Source organism: Camelina sativa, chromosome 11 (genome assembly GCF_000633955.1).
Source record: "Camelina sativa cultivar DH55 chromosome 11, Cs, whole genome shotgun sequence".
Taxonomy (NCBI): Eukaryota; Viridiplantae; Streptophyta; class Magnoliopsida; order Brassicales; family Brassicaceae; genus Camelina; species Camelina sativa.
Genome location: NC_025695.1, coordinates 43,308,920 through 43,332,003, shown reverse-complemented (window position 1 = coordinate 43,332,003; position 23,084 = coordinate 43,308,920). Strand labels below are relative to the sequence as shown.

General features: G+C 33.6%; 2 protein-coding genes and 4 pseudogenes across 4 annotated transcripts in view; 2 read left to right on the top strand and 4 right to left on the bottom strand.

Moving 5' to 3' along the window:
- LOC104726151 lies at window positions 2,911–3,360 on the bottom strand (annotated as a pseudogene).
- On the top strand, window positions 5,188–6,304 carry LOC104726150 (annotated as a pseudogene).
- LOC104728921 lies at window positions 6,827–7,941 on the bottom strand (annotated as a pseudogene).
- On the bottom strand, window positions 8,822–13,359 carry LOC104728920 (annotated as a pseudogene).
- Window positions 14,979–16,169, top strand: LOC104726149 (protein YLS9-like). The gene has a single exon (XM_010444944.2). It carries the CDS (start codon window positions 15,119–15,121, stop codon window positions 15,953–15,955), a length of 837 nt encoding a protein of 278 aa, XP_010443246.1. The 5' UTR covers window positions 14,979–15,118; the 3' UTR covers window positions 15,956–16,169.
- LOC104726148 (probable LRR receptor-like serine/threonine-protein kinase At4g26540) overlaps window positions 18,651–23,084 on the bottom strand; it is a 4,823-nt gene continuing 389 nt past the window's right edge. The window contains exons 2-3 of one of the 3 annotated variants that reach the window (XM_010444941.1): window positions 19,426–22,102; window positions 18,651–19,335 (exon numbers count right to left, since the gene is read on the bottom strand). In XM_010444941.1, coding sequence (XP_010443243.1) covers window positions 18,875–19,335; window positions 19,426–22,102 — 3,138 coding nt within the window. In that variant the 3' untranslated portion in view covers window positions 18,651–18,874. Of the gene's footprint in view, window positions 19,336–19,425; window positions 22,406–23,084 lie in introns of those variants that run through there. The other 2 variants (XM_010444943.1, XM_010444942.1) reach the window with 2 other exon arrangements.

Below are 23,084 nucleotides of genomic sequence, written 5' to 3'. Positions count from 1 at the left end.
CAAGCTCAAAATATTAAAATGAATTAATTAATATTAAATAAACTACTGTAAGTTACAGCTTACAACCTATAGTGGAAGAGAATAAATCTTCTAGACAAATCAATAAAATTTGTCAAATCATTTGATAAGTAATAAGAAGAGTGAATAAAAAACACCATTTCATATCTTCATATTCTTCTCACTCCTCACAATCTCTCTTCTTTTTAACATAATAATACTTAAACTCTTTTTCTAATAAACCAAACACCATTTTATGTCTTCATATTCTCTTTTCAGTATATGAAGAATATGAAGACATATTCTACTTATCAAGACATAAACAAAACCCCATGTCGGAAACGCCTCCATTTGTAACCCCGTCAATGGGGTACTACAACACCAAGAACGACACCTTCTAATCTAGACGACATCGAACAGCCGTTACGAGAGAGGGTTTTCGTCCGGCTAAGCACAAGGCCCACCAGTCCATGGACTTGGTGTGGTGCCGTTTGCTGTTTCTTCTTCAGCATTGCTCTTTTACTCTGTGGGATTACGACGTTGATTCTGATTTTCGTCGTCAGACCGAGAATCCCAGGTTTGGACATCGCTAAAGCAAGTCAAAACACAATCCTCTTCGAGTCACCAGTTTTTAGCGGGGAGTTTGTACTGCAGCTTAATTTCACCAATCCGACACAAGAAACAAGTTGTTCGGTTTGAACATATTCAAGTCGAGCTCCGGTATTCGGAAGAACTGATTGCCAAACAAAGTCTCTTGCCCTATTCCCTGAGAAACGGCCAGAATAGGCTAGAATCGATCGTTCTGGTTTCAGATTCCATCTTGTTGCCGGTCAATGATATGATTGAGCTCAGAAGACACGTTGCGAGCAATTTGGTTGATTACCAAATAATAAGTACATTCAAAGTCAACGCAGTTCTAGGGTTTGTTCGTACTCATACAGGCTGCATGACACTTGTCAATTGTCACATTCAGTTGACCGTCCACCCGGCGGCGGCTTGGTTTCGCGTAACTGCTCAACAAATCGATTTTGAAGAATTATTGTATTATATAAGCCCATTATAACTAGTAATAATAATATAGTACGACGACTAGTAATATAATGTAGCTTATTAAATTGTATTTTTATACTTTATTGCAATTAATTAATGCAATCAACTTATATAAAATTTTATATTCTGTTTATATACGGTGTTACACATAAAATATTTTATGTATCTGAAATATTTATGATGAGCATGGAATGTTGTACAAATATGAAAAACTAATCCATATAATTATGTATGATGATTTGTTTTCTCGACAACATGAATCATCATACATAATTACATATTACATATATTGTTTGTGCGGATAATATTGATTAATTTTTCATATTTGAACCCTATTATATATAGTTTGTTGTATAATAGATTTAGGAAAGTATGTACATAGAAAAAACTAATATATCTGCATGCATGAACGATTGTAAGTAGGCATATTGTGTTGGTTTTGTTGTTATAAAATTAAAATATTATTAATCTGACGCTTAATTGCGAATATTTAAATCCTTATTAACACTAGTAATGTTAGACATGTTAAATCAAAATGAATTAATTAGGATTGTGTAAAATTTAAGAAAAATATAAGCAAAATATAAGAGAAAATTAAGAAATTTGAAGCTACTTTTTTCAAGCTCAAAATATTAAAATTAATTAATTAATATTAAATAAACTACTGTTAGTTACAACTTACAACTTATAGTGGAAGAGAATACATATTCTAGACAAATCAATAAAATTTGTCAAATCATTTGATAAGTAATAAGAAGAATGAACAAACTACCAATTTCATTCAACACACATCTTCGTATATATTAAGTATTCTCTTCACAATCTCTCTCTTTTTCTAAAAAGTAATAATACTCAGCTTTTCTCAAATAAACCAATCAAGAAGAAACTCCATAGACAATCTTCCAGAGGTTCGTTTGTCCTCTTCTAGTTCTTTTACTTATCAAGACATAAACAAAACTGTTTATATACGGTGTTATACATAAAATTATTTTATGTATCTGAAATATTTATGATGACCATGGATTGTTGTACAAATATGAAAAACTAATCCATATGATCCACATATATAATATGTAACCTATGATGATTTGTTTTGTCGACAACAGAAATCATCATACATAAATACATATTATATTATTTATGTGGATCATATGGATTTATTTTTTATATTTGAACCCTATTATATATAGTTTGTTGTATAATAGATTTAGTAAAGTATGTACATAGAAAAAACTAATATATATGCATGCATGAATGAGTTTGTTTTGTTGTAGGTATGTATGATGTGAAATGAGATGGGGCCAATGATAACGACATATGGCTTTATGAGGGAAATCATAATAGTGACCTTTTTTTGTGATGACAAGTTGACAACAACCACACGTGCTCATTCCTTCTACCAAAGGTTTGCGCAGTCGCTAGGCCTTTTCGTTGCACCTTTTTACTACAATTTACTTGAGAGCCAAACTCTTAGTTCTCAATCCGAGTTTTCTAAGATCGGTACTCAAACCTGTTTTCTATAACTTCATTCCATTGATGTTGTTTTACTCCTTTTAACTAGCTTTCAAGTACTCTGTCTTTGGGATCGAAACTCAAAACTGATTTTCGTTTCAAATATTCATTGACGTTTTACATCCTTTTACATTCTCATAGTCATAACACCAAATCTATCTATAAATTTTGTAACTAATTACAAAATTGTCTTTGGAAGATTATACAAATTGTATCTCTGGAAAAACTCTACTTAATTTTGTTTTCTTATCATAGTTATATCATCTATGCATTATCTTTATTCACTTGACATTCTCATGAATCATGAGACAAAAGTAACATAGAAAAGAGACCTTTTCCGAGTTTGAACTACTAAGAAGAGGTATCCCGAGAAGAAGAAGAATAACCAACCTCTGACTTCTTTAGCAAGTAACGACTTCGACCATAACCTAACTCTCTCACGATCGACTCAACCTTCTTCTCAGCAACTCCGGTTCAACACCAATCTCTTTCGCACAACAAACCAGAGCGCGCGGCTATCCCCACTACCCACAAGGCTGCAGCCACCCCAACATCAACCATTGCTGCCACAAGAATCGCCACCGTCCCAGCCAAACCCGGAGAAAATACCAGCATCAGTGGAGAAAATGATGAGAAACAGAGTCACCATGGGGCCCGTGTCCACGAGGCTAAAACTCATCAGACCAAATGGCGGCCCGCCAATGCCAAAGCTGCTACCGTTGCTTCCACAACCGACGAACCAGTCGGCCTCACTCCATCAGTTATGGCTACATCTCTCCTTCTTCCCTTTGGATTCTCCATAGTACATGTGAAATTAGATGCGAAAGGCTTTGAGTACGTTTTCGATTACCAAACATCTCTAAAAATACTGATACCATATAATATGAGATGATTTTTACGTTGTCTTTTAAAAATCATTACGTCGCACTCAAACTCAACATGACTATAGATGCATGTTGAAAGATAATAAATCTTACTTTAGAACGGTTGATTTTGAACTCAAAACAAAATCGCTTCTTTCGTTTAAAATGTATGCTGAGATCTACGTAAAATTGGCTATTCATTTCGTGCAAGAGGCACTGATATAAAATAATGTACGTGTAACATCAATACATCAATTGCAAAACCTGTATGTGTCTTTTTATGTTTTCATTTAGTTTGGTGCTTAAATAATATCCTTACAAACTCATTCAGTACCTTGGCAATATCCTTACAAACTCATTCAAATATGCTGAGAAGACTAGTCATTCTCTTAGTTCTAAGCGTCCTGTCGAAAAGAAGCAATCGTTGCTTGGTCATACATATCATAGTATAAAATTGTGATTTCAGTCATAGGGTAAGAGGTTTCGATAGGTAACAATTAAGCTCGNAAAAAAAAAAAAAAATAGAAAGTCAATCATTTTAAGAAAGCAGTCTGAACCTTGATCCAATATTGTGTATTCAGTTCAAATTTAATGTTGAGTGATCCTAAAAGAACTGATTTATTCCCAACAAAGCATGTAAGTGAAAGAAATCTAATATTTTAAATTTTGATAACCGTTTAGAATTAAACGGTATATAATATAAATTTTAACTAGATCATATATATATATATATATATATATATATTTCTTATATACTATTAAAAATAACTGATGCATTTTCGAGGCGACTTAACTATGTTATGAGACATGCCTAAAATACCAACCCTAATCATATATACGTTATCTCGTAGAATGAATGATACCAATAACAATTATACACGACTACGCGTAGAAGACCAAATCGTAGTATATTTCCTTTAGATTCCATTCATGCATGACAAACACAATCATACGCATTTGCACACATCACAAGAGAAAATTTTAACACGCGAGCAATGCTTAAATTTATTATGAATTTGGTGAAGAAAACTTCTCTCAAAAAATATAATTTTTTGTTACCTTCTCATTTTTCTTCATAAATATATTGTTTAGAACAAATATGTGTTGACAAAGAAGCCATAATTTGTGTTCATTTTAATGTAAAACTTTTACACATTTTGTGTTGAACTCTAACTATTAGAAGTTTAGATATGATAAATGCATGCTCGATTGGTTTGCATCAAGATAGTTTAGAAGTTTATACTCTATAATAAATCCTTAAACTCTTTAAAATCATGCTGCACTTGATGTAAAAACGTATTTTTTCGAATAAATTTTATAANAAAAAAAAAAAAAAAAAAAAGCTATTAGACTTATAACTCGTGAATCTTTTCCACATTAGTTATACTTGTAACCAAGGATAACAAAATCCATATAGATTTTTTCCACATTAATATTTACATGTTTTTTTTTGTGAACTTACACATGTACATGATATTTTTAGTTCTTTAATTGTGAGGATAGTAGTGATTAAGGTCAGTAATTATATAGAAAACAAGTTAACATTTTATGTTGAAAAAATCATTCATTTGAAAACATAAAAAAATAATTCTAAAACATTAAAAAAAATGACATATAGGATTTTTTTTTTTTAATATGTATGAATCGAATCAAATAAATAAACTAACAAATTTTAGCCAAGAATGGACCCCACACTGCGTCAATAAATAACGACCCCTTGCGAGGGTTAAGACAACACAACACAAGCTTTTTTCCAAGTCTTGAAACAAAATTCAAAGCTCTATTTTCTCTCCTCATAGTGTCGACATGGCTTACGGAAGTAACCTAGTTGTAAAGCAAATCATCGACTTATACAACCAAATCTCAAACCTCGAGAGCTTAAAACCATCCAAGAATGTCGACACTTTGTTCGGACAACTCGTGTCCACGTGCTTACCAACGGACACAAACATCGATGTCACAGAAATACACGATGAAAAAGTCAAAGACGCGAGATCTCATCTCATCAAGCTTTGTGGTGAAGCCGAAGGTTATTTAGAGGAACACTTCTCAACAATCTTAGGCTCTTTTGAAGACAACCCACTAAACCATTTACACATCTTTCCCTATTACAACAACTATCTCAAACTAGGCAAACTCGAATTCGATCTCCTATCTCAACACACAACCCATGTCCCTACCAAAGTTGCCTTTATCGGTTCGGGTCCGATGCCACTTACTTCCATCGTCTTGGCCAAGTTCCACCTCCCCAACACAACGTTCCACAACTTTGACATCGACTCACATGCCAACAAACTCGCTTCAAGCCTCGTTTCTCGCGATCCTGACCTCTCGAAACGCATGATCTTCCACACAACTGATGTGTTAAATGCTAAGGAAGGGTTAGACCAGTATGATGTTGTTTTCTTGGCAGCTCTTGTTGGGATGGATTAAGAGTCAAAGGTCAAAGCTATTGAGCATTTGGAGAAATATATGGCTCCGGGAGCTGTGTTGATGCTAAGGAGTGCTCATGGTCTTAGAGCTTTCTTGTATCCAATCGTTGACTCTTCCGATCTTAAAGGATTTGAGTTGTTGACCATTTATCATCCCTCCGATGACGTAGTGAACTCGGTGGCCATCGCACGAAAGCTAGGTGGTTCGAATGGAGTTAGAGGCAGCCAGATTGGACCGTGTGTGGTTATGCCTTGTAATTGCTCTAAGGTCCACGCGATTATTAACAATTTTGGTATGAAGAAGAATTTGATCGAGGAGTTTACTGCCATCGAGTAAACAAGTAATAATTATAACACATCTCTTTTCTTAAAATTATGTGTTTTGTGTTTTGTGTTTTCTTATTTTCGATTTTATGCCTTGTGAGGAGTGTGGTGTACTGGTATGTTTGTTAAGTATTATCGTTTTGTGAATTTTGTGAGTTCTAAGATTGAGAACCTTGTTGTATGTTTTTTTTGAATTTTATTATGATCTATAAAAAATAAAATTGATAATTCGCAATATATATTGATAAGTCATAAAGGTTTTGTTTGTGATTGATCTCAGTGGTGCCTGAAACCATTTTTTATTGTTATTATCAAACTGAATATATATACATATATATATATATATATATATAAATCCTTAAAAATACAAATATATTGGTTTTCTTTTCTCAACATGAACATATTCAGTTCAAATTTAAAAATCACTGAAAATGAAATAGTAAATAAAAATATACATATTCATACAATTTCAAACATTTGTGTAGACTGGTCGTCATATATTTATGATATACTACTCCATGATTATGAATCTTGTAATTTTAAAGAAAAATCAAGATAGTAACAAAACCAAAATAAGTTGTCCGACTACGAAACCAAGACAGTAACAAATGAAAACTATTAAGCATCCAAATTAATAAAAGAACTGTTTTACATGAAAGTAGAAGATTTTCCGATAGGGAAACTAGAGTCACTGTAACCTCCACTTCCTCTCTTGTTGGAATAACCAGGGTAATGACTCAAACAAAACTCGATCTCACGAATCAAATCTAAACCTTCTTTCTCGCCGAGAGTCTTAAGCTTCCACTCGCTAAATGGATACTCTGTCCTATGAACCACATGAATCTCGCCTCCCTTCTCTTCATCTTTCACCAACACTCTTGCATTCTTTATAAACCCTCTTACAAGCTCTTGATGCCTCCTAAATCACACAGTAAAATAAATAAAAAATTAAAAGAAATAGGTTTGACTATATATTACCAAGAAATAAAATCGATCGGTTCAGATATATTTTTCCTACTGCTTCACTAAGTAATATCTTTTAAAATGGAAAATAAAAAAGACAACAGAAATATATCTATGGGTCGATACAAGGGGTATATATAAACATACATGATGATTTTAATTTCGTGCTCACGGCCATAGTCGAACCCTGCATGAGGAAAATTGAAGATGACTCTTATCATATATAGCGGAACCACCAAGGGTAGGCTTTGTGGCCATTGAGTGGACGTTAATTCCATAGACCACGCTGCACCCAAGTTTCTCCAACTCTTCTACGTTCGCCTTCCCATTCTTGAACTTACGCTCTAGCTCCCCTATACAACGTTCGTCATTCCAAAATTAATTCACATAACTAATGTGAAGAGATTTAATATATATTAAATTTTGATATACGTACCTTGAGTATCAAGAGAGGTTGCAGTGAGATTAGATGCGGAACCAAAAGCCCTTGCTAGAGACAACGAAAAGGAGAAGTCTCCTTCTCCGACCAAAAGTATTTTTTGTTTGTTATTGTAATGTTTTAACCTTTTAGTTCCTTGAACCTCCATTTCGTCTCTGCATGAGTTTGCCTCTCACACCAAGATTATAATGTATATATGTATGCATATAAACAGGTATACGTACATATGTATTTATGGATGCATGGGTCAAAGAGGACTTAAATGTTTTATTTTGTTTGTTTACTAGGCTATATATCCAACTGGCTCTTCGAACTTTGTGGGTATTTATGTAATTCGAAAAGGATTCAATATTCTGTTCATGTATCCATCCTTTTGACGAAAAGAGGCAAAAACCTTCTTTCTTGCCGAGAGTACATAAATTTATAATGCATCAATTGATACATTTATCTCTTTTTGCGTGTGTAATAAAAGAGATGGTTGAAAAAAAAAATCCTAATTAAGCAAATATTTTTCAATAATGAAAAAACAACCCGTGTGGTATTATATACTTTGATATAGTGCAATAATATACTCCATTTCATCCATGTTATTACTTCTCACACCATGTCCATTAATAGTCCATAACTCCATATATATTACATACACATATAAACATATATACTGACATAGTGTCATCAATTCATATATGGATGAATTTGTCAAATTTAGAGACTACTAATATTAAACTCTGGTTTTGTAATCTGGCTATTGAAAGATTGTGATTGTTTATGTACCATTTCATCCATGTTATTACTTTTCAATTTTTTGGATCAAACCAATTCCTTAATTAGTTGGATCATTTATTTATAATGTGAAGAATGACAAAATTCTAGCTTCCAGCATATGCCAATTAGAATGATGCGGTATTAAATTATTTCGTTTTACCATTCGATTAACATAAACATTGGTATTACCATTACAAATCACATGAAATATTTTGAAAATTGTAGCAATGATTATTATTCAAAGTTTCAAGCAGTCAAGTAACGGCAAAAAGAACTTTGAAATTTTTTAGGAATAGTGCGAAAGATAAAAATATAATCTCCGTCACATGAAATTTATCCACTAACAACCTGGATACAAACTAGTAAGCTTCATGATCTTCGTCACACAAAAAATATATATATATATATATATATATGTTTTATAAATCCGATCCAAAATCCAAACCCACTTAAGTATATGTAGCAGAAGAGTTTTTTCAGAAATTCCGTTTCCGGAACATGAAGGTAGAAGATTTCCCGACAGGGAAGCTACCGTCACAGTGACGTCCACTTCCTCTCTTATTTGAGTAACCAGGAAAGCATGATTTGTTAAATTCCATCTCCCGGACCAAACACAAACCCTTTTCTTCAGCCAGAGTCTCGATCTCCCACTTGTCAAATGGATGAGACGTCTTAATTATGAGTAACATGAATCTCACCACCGATGTCTTTTATCATCTTCTTCGCACTCTTCATAAAACCTCTCACCACTGCTTGGTGTAACCTGTGATACACATACACACATTTTCAATACACCAAAGATAACCATAAAAATGGAGCCAAAAGACAAGTCTTATAGATTAATTACATGATGTAGTAGCTCTGATGCTCACAACCAAAACCTAACCCTGAATGAGGAAAATTGAAGATGATTCTATCATAAAGTTCCGATCGTTGACCATGCTTAAGATCTTTGGTCATGGAATGCACATTAATTCGAAGTGCATTCAATATTCTATCCATGCACCATTTTGGCGACAAGAATCAAACCCTCTTTTGTTTTCAATTGGGTACCATATACCACGCCAATTAGCAGTTTTACTAACAGAAAAGATGCATTGATTTGTTCTTACCCATTCATTTACCCGTCTGAGTTGATTTACATATTTCTTTAATAAAATCTAGTGTACAAAAAATATTTTGAACCAATGAAATTTGCAACCTAGTATTAGTTTCATAAAAACCGTCAATGTGACACCATTTATGTGTAAATTTGACTATGTAACATACAACGTATGATTTATGTTGTTCTTAGAGCATTTAATATTGCATTTGTGTTCATCCACCATTTTGACGACAAGAATTAGACCTTCCTTCAAGTTCGGTACCAATTGTACACCTTCCGTTGACGCTGTGCCAAGTAGCAATTTATAATAAAGGTTGTGCTGATTTGTTCTTAGTTTCTTACCTACTTTTGTTATACCTTTCTGAGTTAACTAATCATTATAACATCCTTCTTTAACCAATCGAAATTTTACAATAGTAATTTAAGTTGATAGCCATGTTTAACCATTTGTTTGAATTTAACATATATATATATATATATATATATATATATATCTTATATATATGAGAAGGTTTTTCAACTTTTATTAAGGAGATAAGACTTGGCTTACTATATTTCTGACACATGTATTTTGTTGTTTGCACCTAATTAACTATAGTTTGGACCTAACTAACTATAAGCCTATAAAACCAAAAAAAAAAAACCATCAACATTTTCTTCCTCTTTTCTTTAATCAGAAACATATGCAGCCTCCAAGAATCTAGAGTCACTTTATATCAGTTGTCGTTGGTTTCATCTCGGAACTATACCAACATTAAATTAAATTTATAGGTTTGAATTATTGGGTTTAATTTATGTGTTTGAATCTTATATCATTTTCACGGGGATAAGCGGAATCAAATTTAAGTAAGATGGTGGGATGGTATTATTTAAGTAAATTAGTTAAATTTTTTTAAAAATTGTTTATATAAAATTAAATTATGAACATAATTACTTAGGTTTGATTTGACAGAATACCATCATCTACCCACTATTTTCCTCAGTTTTCATTTTTTTTTATATTACTTCTCATATTTTACTTTTTATTTTGAAACACTTGCGAATTTATGATCACTAATATTTGATTTCAATCCCTTCTCTCTTTTAAAGGCTCAAACATTCTATGAAGTTTATTTTTTAAAATTCAACCTATTACTATACAAGCACATTCTCTTTCATATTATTGTGAAAACTAAAACATTTATTTTCTATTCTATACTTGATTCAATCTCCAACAAACAACAAAACACTGGTAACAATAGTATCGATATTCGGATCATCCGTTTTTGGGAAGTTCCTAACTTTTGAAGAAATATTATCTTACTAAGTCTTGAATATTTCTTCCACAAATGTAAATTATTTTTACTTTGTTCATCTTTTGATGATTTATGCAATCATTTTAAAATACTTATAAAAGAAAATAAATAATTTCATGTGTATTTGATTTTAAAATAATTTTAATATATAATTATGTTGGACGTCAGATTCTTAGAGTAAGAGTTGAAAAAAACCTTCTCTAAGAGTTGAAAAAAACCTTACTATATTATATCACTAATAATAAAGTAAAGGTTTCTTTTGGAAAGCTCCAAAAGATTGTCATTTGATGCTCTCTTCTTTCACAAGTGTCATTTTGTTTCTTTTAGTTTTTAGTATAACAAATTTATTCAATTAACAAATAATTTGATGATTAAATAGTTTAAGGATATAAGATTATAATATTTGGGTTATATAGGATAATGTCGAGTAATAATTGGCTGTTTTATTTCTACATTTTAATATAAATAATTCACATGATCTTGATATTACACTATTTTATTTCATTTTCAATCCATTTAAAATAAACTAAAGTATATTTTAATATATAATTTCTAAATAAATTACACTATGAGAATTGAATTTTTTTATATATAAAGAGATAATTGTATATATTTCTGTTTAAAGAGAGAAGTGAATATATATTTAAATTCATGATTTGATTAGCTAAGATGTCTCTTCATAGATTTATATTCATAATATATAACTCTTGAATATATATTTAAAACATTAGACAATTTAGTTATTAATTCACAATAATGTATTTTAATAAGCCTGACACATTTTTTATTAACTTCTCTATTCCATCTCATCAATCCCATATTTTGTACTAACTCTTATTTTTGTAACTTTCATAATATTTATAGTAATGCAATGAATGATTAATAATAGTATTTAGAAATATTACATATATAAGAAAATATATTAATATGTAATGATTGCATATCTATAACTCTCACATAGTTTATGTGACTCTTATAACAATGAAATACTCCTTCCGTTTTAATTTAGTTGTCGTTTTAGGTTTTCAATGAAAATGTTTGGTAAATATTCCAGTTTTATCTCTGCTGTTTTAAAGATTTGACCAATGAAATATTTATAAAATATATTAATAAAATGTAAAACAGACAATTTAATAGATTTTTTACTTGTGTGAGAAAACCTTCAACGACAAGTAAAAAACCGGAGAAAGCATAAATGACATTTACCTAATTAATATAAAGATTAATGTATTTATTATCTAATTAAATAAATAATTTTCTATATGCTCTTAACTACAGTTTCTCTTATAAATAGAAAGATACACATTTTACTAACCCTCATATTTCAAATCTTACATAATATTTTTATTTAATTAATATTATTTTAACTAACATTCTCTAAAATTACAAAAAAAATATCCAAAAACAATGTAAACTAAATCCGTGTGTAGCACAAAGTGACTACTAGTATATATATATATTGTGGTACTTAAGTTAAAATCACAATGTGATTTCTCTTTAAAATTTTGGAGTTATATAAATTTAATTTCATTATCTAGATAATTTTATATAATTTCAAAATTATAATAAATACTAAAATACATTAGAAAATAAGATATCACGATTTGTTTATTTTAATAATTTTCAGAAATAATGAAAATATACTGATTAGGAGTCTAGGAAACTCTTGAGCTTGGCTTGTTCGCGTGGATAAACGAAATCTTAAGATTAGTTCTGCTTTAACTTATTTATTCGAATCTCAAAGCACCCATTTCCTAAACATGAAAGTAGAAGATTCTCCAATAGGGAAGCTTGTGTCACAGTCATTTCCACTTCCTCTCTTGTTGGAGTAACCCGGATATTGCCATGTGCCAAACGCCACTTCTCTGGAAAACAACAAACCCATTTCTGAACCCAAATCTTTTATATTCCAACTGGCAAAGGGATATGCCGTCATATGAGTCACATGAATCTCTCACCACTTCTTGGTGTTTCCTGTGTCCTCACTCACAAGTATACACAAACATTTGTTTACTACACCAAAAAATTGCAAAACTACATATACGTACCATACAAAATAAAAAACAAAAATTACGAACATGATGGTGTGGATCTCATGTTCGCGACCAAAATGAAACCCTGCATGAGGAAAATTAAAGATGATTCTATCATATAGAATCGATCTGACGACACGATAATCTGCGTTCATGGAGTGCACATTAACACCGTGGACGAAAGTGCATCCAAGTCTCTCCAACTCTTCTACATTATTTTTCGCATCCTTGTACTTTAGCTCTAACTCCACTACAACAACAACAAGAGTAAGATTGAATTAACCACAAATTTACGTGTCAATAATATTGTATTCGTCATATAAGGGAAAATACAAACACAAACAAAGAATGATGATCTCAATACTATAAAATGATTTTATAGAGATCAGATTATGTCGATACGCTGCAGATGAATGATATATGTAGCTACCTCGAGTATCTAGAGAAGTTGCAGTGATGTTAGTAGCCGTACCAAAGGCTCTCGCAAGGCATAGAGAAAAGGAAAAGTCTCCTTCTCCAACCAGAAGTATTTGATGTTTATTATTGTAATGACTACAGTATGAAGTTTGTGAAACCTCCATCTCGTCTTCATTCATATGCTGCTTTCACCATGCATTATATAGTTTAATTATAAACGGATATGAATGCATGGATCAAAGAGTTTTTTCTCTTTATAAATTTGGCTCTTCGAACTTTGTGAGCATTTATTTGCTTTCAACATGCATTCACGATTCTCATTCATCTGCCATATATACATCTTGAGTTTTAAACCTTCTTTTTTGACCAGCGTTATTAATACTTTTGGAATGCTAATTTCAAAACGTGAATGCTAATTTCCAACATACGAATTAATTCAACCCTATGATTATGATTTATGAAGTTCCAACATGCGATGCGAGCATAAAAGACTGTTGTAATTTGTTATTTTTCCCGAAATTTATTACACTAACAGAAGTATATACATATATACATTTTCTTCCATGGCAAACCAGAGCTCGACATGAATATGGTGGTCAAACCGCACAATTCCTTTCTTGTTCGGATTGGTGAAGTGCAATTGCAATAGCATATTCCCGTTGAAATAAACGACTCAAGAACAACTTTGAATTTATAATTAAGCTTTATATAGTAAAAAGATATATTGGGTATATGTTAGAATCTCATTAGTAGTTTTTAAAATTTCTTTACTATATCAAGTTGTGAACTTAAAAATCAAATAACCAACATAAAGTGTACCATAAAAACTAACAAAGCTGTTTACTGAATATTTTGTAGCAAATTTGAAGCAAATTTTGAGCATATGTTTTGCAAGCTCAAAATCATAGAACTGAATTAACTAATACTTCTAAACTAAAACATTAATTAACTATTAATTATGTAAAGAAAATTCAACCAGTGATAAAATAATGTACAAAATATAAAGAGCCCAAAACAATTAAAAACTAATTATTTTTACATTGAAAACTTAAAACATCAAAGAATTTAGAATAAAAATTCTTCTAATAAATCAACTATTAAAAAACGAAAGGAGTATTGAATAAACGTAACTACTGTTAATTACAACCTATAGTAAAGTACAGTAAATTTTCTAGACAAATCAACAAGATTTTTCAAATCATTTGATCTCAGATCTCAAAGGGACTAAATCTCTTTATTTTTTAGGAAACGAGAAACATGGAATAAACCATTGTTGAAAGGACAAAAATAAAATTCCAACATGCACTTTATAGAGAAAAGATGTTCCTTAGTGATGAAGTGTTTAGGGAGCCACACCTAACNAAAAAAAAAAAAAAAAAAAAAAAAAAAAAAAAAAAAAAAAAAAAAAAAAAAAAAAAAAAAAACCTGATTCAAATCATACCGAAACTCAAAAGCAGCGATACGCATTCTAATTACGTAGCTTAAATGATTTATTTATCTAAGGCTATATCGTAAGATAATCCAAAGTATTAGTAAAACAACTAAAAATTATATATTTAATATTACATTATATATTAACATATATGTTTCCATCTTTTGTATACAATAAAGTTCAATAAATAAATGCAAAAAAGTTTCAAAAATGATGCATGGTGCATCTCTACAAAACAAAACCCATCCCATTAAGGAAAAGCTCCCTCCTTTTTTCCCACTCACAATCTCTCTTTATAAATAAAAAATTAATATTAACTTTTAACTTTTGTTTTTTCTATTAAACCAAACACCATTACACATTCCCAAAATTTCCTTTCATTCAACACACATCTTAGTTCTCCTCACACCATCAACACATCGTAGCTTAAACTCCATAGACCTTCTTCCTCTTCTAGTTCTTCAACAAGCTATCAAGACATAAAAAAAACCATGTCAAATCTTCATCCACCGCAACCGTCCGAAACACCTCCATGGGAAACGCCGTCTTCAAAATGGTATACTCCAATAAACACACCATGGAGAACAACTCCAAGAAGCACAAATTCAACTCCGAGTACAACACCAATAGCTCTTACCGAAGTGACTGTGTCTAAATCACCTTTATCTCGCCAGAATAGCCCTACAACGCCTAAGCTAGACGGTATCGAAACACAGCCTTTACACGAGACGATGGTTCTCTTGCAGCTAAGAACAACCCGGACCAGTCCATGGATCTGGTGTGGTGCAGCTTTGTGTTTTATCTTCAGCATACTACTTATAGTCTTTGGGATTGCTACTTTGATTCTCTTTCTAGCCGTCAGACCAAGAACCTCTGTTTTCGACATCTCTAATGCAAAGCTCAACACCATTCTCTTCCAGTCACCCGTTTACTTCAACGGTGATATGTTGTTGCAGTTGAATTTCACCAACCCAAACAAGAAACTAAATGTGAGGTTTGAGAATCTTCTCGTAGAGCTCTGGTTTGCCGACATAAAGATTGCCACACAAGGTGTCTTGCCGTTTTCGCTAAGAAACAGTAAGACTAGGCTAGAACCGATCCGTTTGATTTCAAATTCGATCTTCTTGCCTGTAAATCATATAATTGAGCTCAGAAGACAAGTGACCAGCAACAGGATAGATTATGAAATCAGAAGTAAATTCAAAGTGAAAGCTGTTCTTGGCTTTGTTCCTTATTCGTATTGGCTGCACGGGAGTTGTCAGCTTCAATTGACCAGTCCACCAGCCGGTGGCTTAGTTTCTCGGAACTGCACTACTAAAAGATGGTGAAGAACAGCGGTCATCTTCAAATTCTCTAGCTTTTCCACTCTTCTTTTGCCCCTTCACAAGATGTAAAGAGGAATCAAGATTCAATAGACTCTATGCAAGAACCGAGATAAGAGTCTGTTCTGTATTGGTAAGATAGATTTAGTAATTAAGATTGGTGTAATTAAATGAGTCAAAGAGATAATTCTTATAAGGCCATATATTCTAATCCCGTATTCAAAGAATCAAACATGCTGCAAGATTACTAAAATCTGATCCATATCTGATCCACAAGACACAATCTCAAAGAACAAGGATCTCACAGTAGATTCCTATGTTGGTTCCTTAAGTGTTTAAGTAATCAAAAGAATTATATTCAAAGTAAAAAGAAGCCAACTCACAACATGGAGTTGTTCTTTAGTTTTAATGAATACTTTTTCTTCAGGAATTAGCTACAAAAGTGGCAGAGAAAAAAAAGTGAAGCTAGAACTGATTGGCTAAAGCTCAACTAGCTTACGCGGGACAAGCATGTAAACTTGATTGTATAAGATTAAAAGCCTCAAGTCTTAGCAAAATCTCTAAACAAAAGCTAAAGTAAAAGGACCTAAAATGAATTCTAGTGGTAGACTAAAACAGGGATCAAAATGATTTAATTAAGATTGAGAAAAATATAAGCAAAATATAAGTTAAATATATGCAAATTTTAAGTGAAAAAGCTCAAAATATTAAAATGAATTAATTAGTATTAAATAAAATACTGTTAGTTACAATTTACAACCTATAGTGGAAGAGAATAAATCTTCTAGACAAATAAATAAAATTTGTCAAATTATTTGATAAGTAATAAGAAGAGGACATAAACAAAACTGTTTATAAACGGTGTTACACATAAAATTATTTTATGTATCTGAAATATTGATGATGAGCATGGAATGTTGTACAAATACGAAAAATTAATCCATATGATCCACATATATAATATGTAACTACTATGTATGATGATTTGTTTTGTCGACAACAGAAATCATCATACATAGTTACATATTTTATTATATGTGGATCATATGGATTAATTTTTCATATTTGAACCCTATTATATATAGCTTGTTGTATAATAGATTTAGGAAAGTATGTACAGAAAAAACTAATATATATGCATGCATGAATGAGTGAAAGTAGGCATATTGTGTTTGTTTTGTTGTAGATATGTATGGTGTGAATAAACCCGTAACCACCTGAGAAACCGTATCCCTCAAGTTAAAGGGGACAACAAAAGAATCGGTTAACTAATCTACACTTTAGTTATCGCGAATTGGTTTTACTCAATTGTATTGTATGTGATGAATAAGCGGGCTCATTTTCTCATAACAAGCCTAACGGGCCCGCGAATTTCAAACCCATTTATGTATGACGTATTTGGATCGGTTATAATCATACATAATATGCACACCCGGTTAATTCATATCAAAATTAAATTTTGGAGAAACTCATGCATGCATGGGGCATGGGGGCACATGACTTGAAAATCATGAGATGATGTAATTGTTAGTATGTCACAATACATGGATCGAACACATGAAGTGGTTCCCGTACATTCCGCATAATCATCATTATAAAGCTTTTGGTTGCTTCTGTCTGTTGCGAGACTTCGTAATCCTTTCTTTTCATATTCATTTTTTCTAATGCTGAATAAATATCTTAGGGAACTGTCCAAAGTCCAAACTATACAAATAGTTCCATTAAGTTTTCTAATGCTGATTTCGTATGCTTTCGTCATAGTTGTTCCAAATACGAAAAATTAACCATTAATACCACGACCACGAGTGATGGATCGATCTATACAAACTAAACTTACTCCTCACATTTTCTTTTTTTTTTAAATGTGAGGATAATATTACTCTTTGCACTATAATGGCCGCAGATTGACAAAACTCAAATTTCAGACTAATTTTAGGAAGTCGCTGTCAAAATGTCTTGAACTTAAGAGATTAAATAGACAAACATAAACACAACAAAGAGAAGCAACACCCGCAAAACTGAAAACTGTCGTTCTTACATTTGGTTTAGGCATGTGCACTTCTTTTTATTGTGTACACACAAACTTTTTTTGTGTTAGCTTAAAAAGGTTATTTGAGCTTCGAGTCATCATCTTCAATCTTATATTATATATATAAACCAAAATATATACATATATATTGTATGTAAGATGATAAAAATAGGTGATCGTTGGCTGGAAAGTCATTGTTATTCAGACAACACATGATCATGTGATGGGGTGGCGCGTGGGTCCACGTGATCCCACGTCGAAAGCCTCTCTTCTCAATTTCACAAAATTAGCAAACATCCAAAAGATTTTATATAATAGATTATTGAATAAAAGTTTTGAAAAAAGAAGAACGAATCTTTCCTATGTATATAACTCCAAACACTCCCGGCCTTTTTTCCTCCAGTTTTATTTCTTGAATCCTCCAAAATTACAAAAACAAATACCTTAAAATTTTATATAAATAATATACTCAACATGTTCTATTTTTGGATAATATAATTGTGGGTCGATGAAACTAATCCTCTTCTTCCTCTTTTATCTACGCACTATGCACGCTCATATACAACAAATTTATTTCTGCAAAGGTCAGATAAATTAGATTGAATATGCATTATTCTTGGATCTATGAATTTTCGGTTTATCTCTAATTATTTTTGTTCAACTTATATAAGATAATAACAAAATAAATCACTTCCAATCTATTGCAATTATTGTACATTACATTTTTTTTAACTCGTTTGCAAGAAAATAAAATTAAAACTCACAAACCAAAATAATAAGCTAAGCTTAGATCTTTCTTTTCCTGATTCTAACAAAAACCATTGACAACAAATATTCACACACTTTTTTATAAAATGTTATCACCCTAATCGTAGTAGACGTTGTGTAGTTTTCTTTTATACGGATTCATCTGAAAAAGCAAACGAACAATTAGATGAACCTCGAGGAGTACTGACAATTTTCTCCGGTGGTAACGGTTGCGGCTGCCATTTCTTTCCTTTTTTCATCATATCGGTTTCCGATTGCTCAATATCAAATTGCCTAATCTCTTTAAGCATTGCCACAATGTCTTTCATCATAGGCCGATCGGCTGCCTTATTGCTCACGCAAAGGAACGCAACAGCTAAGGTTTGTAGCATCTCGTGCAATATGGGATCTGCCCGTCCGCGTAGTCTCGGATCAAGAACTTCTCTAGGATCTTTCTTTCCGGCTAAATGATCTCTCACCCATTGAACCAAATGAGCACCTCCCGGTAGATCCGGATCCAATGGATGCTTCCCGGTTAAAACTTCTAGTAACACCACTCCATAGCTATACACATCACTCCTCTCGGTTATATGTTGCATCGAAGCATGTTCTGTAAACCAAACAAAATAATATCCGTTATAAATTCTACATTTTCAAATCGATAATTCATGACGTAAAAAATCAAAATTCTTATTTTTACCTGGAGCCATGTAACCATAAGAACCGGCTAACGGAGGCCGGTTACTCAATTTCGACGATTCTCCATCGATTACTCCCTCACCGGAGACGATTTTTGCTAAACCGAAATCGGCTAAGTAAGATTCGAACCGGGAACCCAATAAGACATTCATAGCTTTAACGTCACCATGTAGAATCGGAGGAAGACAATCATGGTGAAGATAAGCTAGTGCATGTGCAACGCCCAAAACCACGTCGTAACGTGCTTCCCAATCAGGTCCACCACTTCCTTTACCGGCACCATGAAGCAGAGAGCTTAAACTCCCGTTAGGAAGATAATCATAGAACAAGAGTTTCATATTCCGGTTCGAACACCAACCCAAAAGACGGATTATGTTCCGATGTCGAATCGAACCGAGAGTGTTGATCTCCGAGTTAAACGCACCGTTTTCTTCCTTTGACCACATCTTTTTCACGGCCAACGTTTCACCCGACGGGATTGTGACTCTGTAAACAACACCTGAGCTTCCCGTTCCGATGACGTTAGCTGAAGTTAGGTTCTTGACGATGTCGTCGATGGAGAAATCGAGTTTTTGATACAGAGTCACTTCCCAAGAATCTATCTCCTCATGTTTTCCGGCGACTTTTTGTGCCTTGACGAGAGTGTAAATCGCCATGAGAACAAGAACGACGCTTGCTGCGACGAGGATCGACATGGTTAACTTAACGGCTGAGCGGTGTCGTGTTTGGATCCCGTTCTCGGGTCGGGTCGAAATGAAAAGACCTTTGTTTGATTCAAGAACAGAGAGTGGTAGTTCCCGGAAAAACAGAGTGTTTGGTAACTCGCCGGAGAATTCGTTGAATGAGATGTTGAGTGAGACGAGGTTCTGTAGGTCAGCTAAGACGTTTAAGTTTCCGGCGAGTTTGTTGTGAGAGACGTCGAGGGTTCCGAGATTAGTGAGGCTGGAGAATCTCGACGGGATCACTCCGACGAAGTTGTTGCAGCTGAGATTCAGAGATATCGCAAGAGACGGGATTCGACCTAACTCGTTTGGGATTTCTCCGGTGAACTCATTGTCGCCGAGGTTGAGAAGCTGTAAACTCCGGCAAGACGAGATCTCTCTAGGGATCTCGCCGGTGAAGCGGTTCTTGGCGAGGTTAAGCTTCGTGAGTTCGGTTAACGATCCGATTCCGGTTGGTAAAGAACCGGTTAACGAATTATCTGATAAATCAATGAATTGTAAACTCTTCGGAAGCGTACCGGGTAAACCACCCGTTAAACCGTTTGAATGTAGATCGACGAATTCGAGACTTGTACAACCGTAGATCGCCGGAGGGATGTTTCCGGTGAGACGATTCTCGCTTATATCGATAAAGTTTAGGTTTTTCAGATTCCCAATCTCCGCCGGAATATTCCCAGCGAGTCTGTTTCCGTTGAGTCGAAGCCGGTACAGATTCGTGCAGTTTCCAATATCCGGCGGTATAGCTCCGGTTAAGTGGTTAGAGATAAGGAGAAGCTTCGTGAGGTTTCGTATCTCGAAGACTCCGTTAGGGATGGAGCCAGAGAGGTTGTTGTAAGAGAGATCAATCGCTTGAAGCTCTTGGCACTGAGATAGAGACTCCGGTATTTTTCCGGTTAACTGATTCTGCCACGCGAAGAACATCGTCAAGCTTGTTAATTTCCCGATCAGCAGCGGAATCTCGCCGGAGATTTGGTTGTTGTCGATCTCTAGATGTGTTAGCTTCGTGCAATTCGCTAGCTCTTCGGGGATCGTACCGGAGAGCTGGTTAACGCTGAGCTGAAGCTCTTGGAGATTCGGGAGGTTTCCGAAGCTTCTTGGGATGATTCCGGTGAGGAGGTTTTCGGATACGTCGACGAGGAAAAGGTCCGGGCAGGTCCCGAGCTCGGTTGGGATTTTTCCGACGAGGTTGTTTTGCCATAAGAGAAGACTTTGAAGCTTCTTGAGACGTCCGAGTGATACAGGAATCGAACCAGAGATTGAGTTTTGGTACAAGTAGAGGTTTTGAAGCTCTGTGCAGTTACCAATCTCATCAGGGATTGGACCAGACAAGAGTGCTGTGTACAAAGCTATTGTCTGAACTTTTTTCAAGTTTCCGATCGACGCCGGGAGTTTACCGGAGAGACTTGTCTCGGCGAGACCTAAAGTCACAAGACTCTCGCAATTACCAATCTCCCAAGGAAGCTCACCTCTTAAGTTCTTGTTACCACCAGCACGGAAGATTTCAAGACTCTTGAGCTCTCCGATGGTTCTAGGGATCTCTCCGGCGAGTTTATTGTCGAAGAGTTTGAGCTCGACGAGGTTAACGAGTTCCCCTAGCTCCGACGGAATCACACCTTCGAGATTGTTTGTGTTGAGAGACAGAGTCTTGAGTTTCTTGAGCTTGAAGATTTCAAAAGGGATTTCACCGGAGAGAACATTATCAGCTAAATCAAGAACTTCAAGCTCCGACAAGTCTCCGAGCTCTTTAGGGATTGAACCGGTGAGATTTACGGAGGTTAAAACTAGTGAAGTCAGAGACTTTAACTTCAGGAGATTCGTCGCCGGCAGAGGACTTTGAAAGTCCATGACTTGGAGTTGTATCTCCGAGACTTGACCTCTCGCGTTGCATTTGATTCCGAACCATTGACAAGGATTGGATTCGGAGGGTTTCCAAGAAGACAAAACGTCTCCGGAGATGTTTAACTGAGATTTCCATGAGAGGAGAGCTAGACCTTGTTCGTCTATGGAGAAACAGGGGATGAAGAAGAAAACAGAGGAGTTAAAGAGAAAGAAGAGGAAGGGGAAGAAGCAGAATCTAGGGTTGCGTGGCATTGGTGAAGAGGGAGAGGAGGAAGAAGAAGAAGAGGAAGAAGAGAGAGAGAAGTGCGTTGGGATTGTGAAGCGAAGAACCCCATGGATTTGGTTTTTACTTTGTTTTTATAGAAATATATAAAAAGAAAAACAGAGCAAACCAAAGGAGAGAGAAGAAGAAGAGTAGCAAACGAAGATCTGGATCCCCAAAAAGCACCTCTACCTTTTTTCCTTTATTATTATTTTCCAATTTTTTTTTAACTTTTTTATTTTTTTAATTTTTCATTTCATTTGTTTTGTGAACAAAATAGAAAAAGAATTGAAAATTTGAGTTAAGGAAATACTAAAAGTCGATTATTTATTTTGGGGTTATGTATAAATGATCCATAATATATGAGTGTTTATAATTAATCTTCTTCTATAGTTGTATGTAAGTGGATTTATTTGTGGTAAACCACCATTTAGATGAGGCATGCTGATAATAGTTTTCATAAATGGTAATTAGACAAGATAATTTACTATTAGTAATCGAAAAGCCTATAGTATACGGCTCCAGGTTCAAGTTACAACTCCTATTGACCTAACTATAACATGCGAGTCATACATCATATAAGAAAGAAAAAAAAGGTTATCAAATCAGAAAATGACTTGTTAATACTGGCCCTATTGTTTTTGGTATTTTCAGGAAACAAAAAGAAGACAATGTTACACAAATCAATAATAATTTCTAGTTACAAATCATGATATTTGTTGAATACTACCACCTATTATTGATAAACAATGCTTTACGTAATTGTATTCTTTAATGCTTCCAAAGACGATTTAAGAAACTTTGGATTGTGTTTAATTGTTTTTGATCAACAATGCT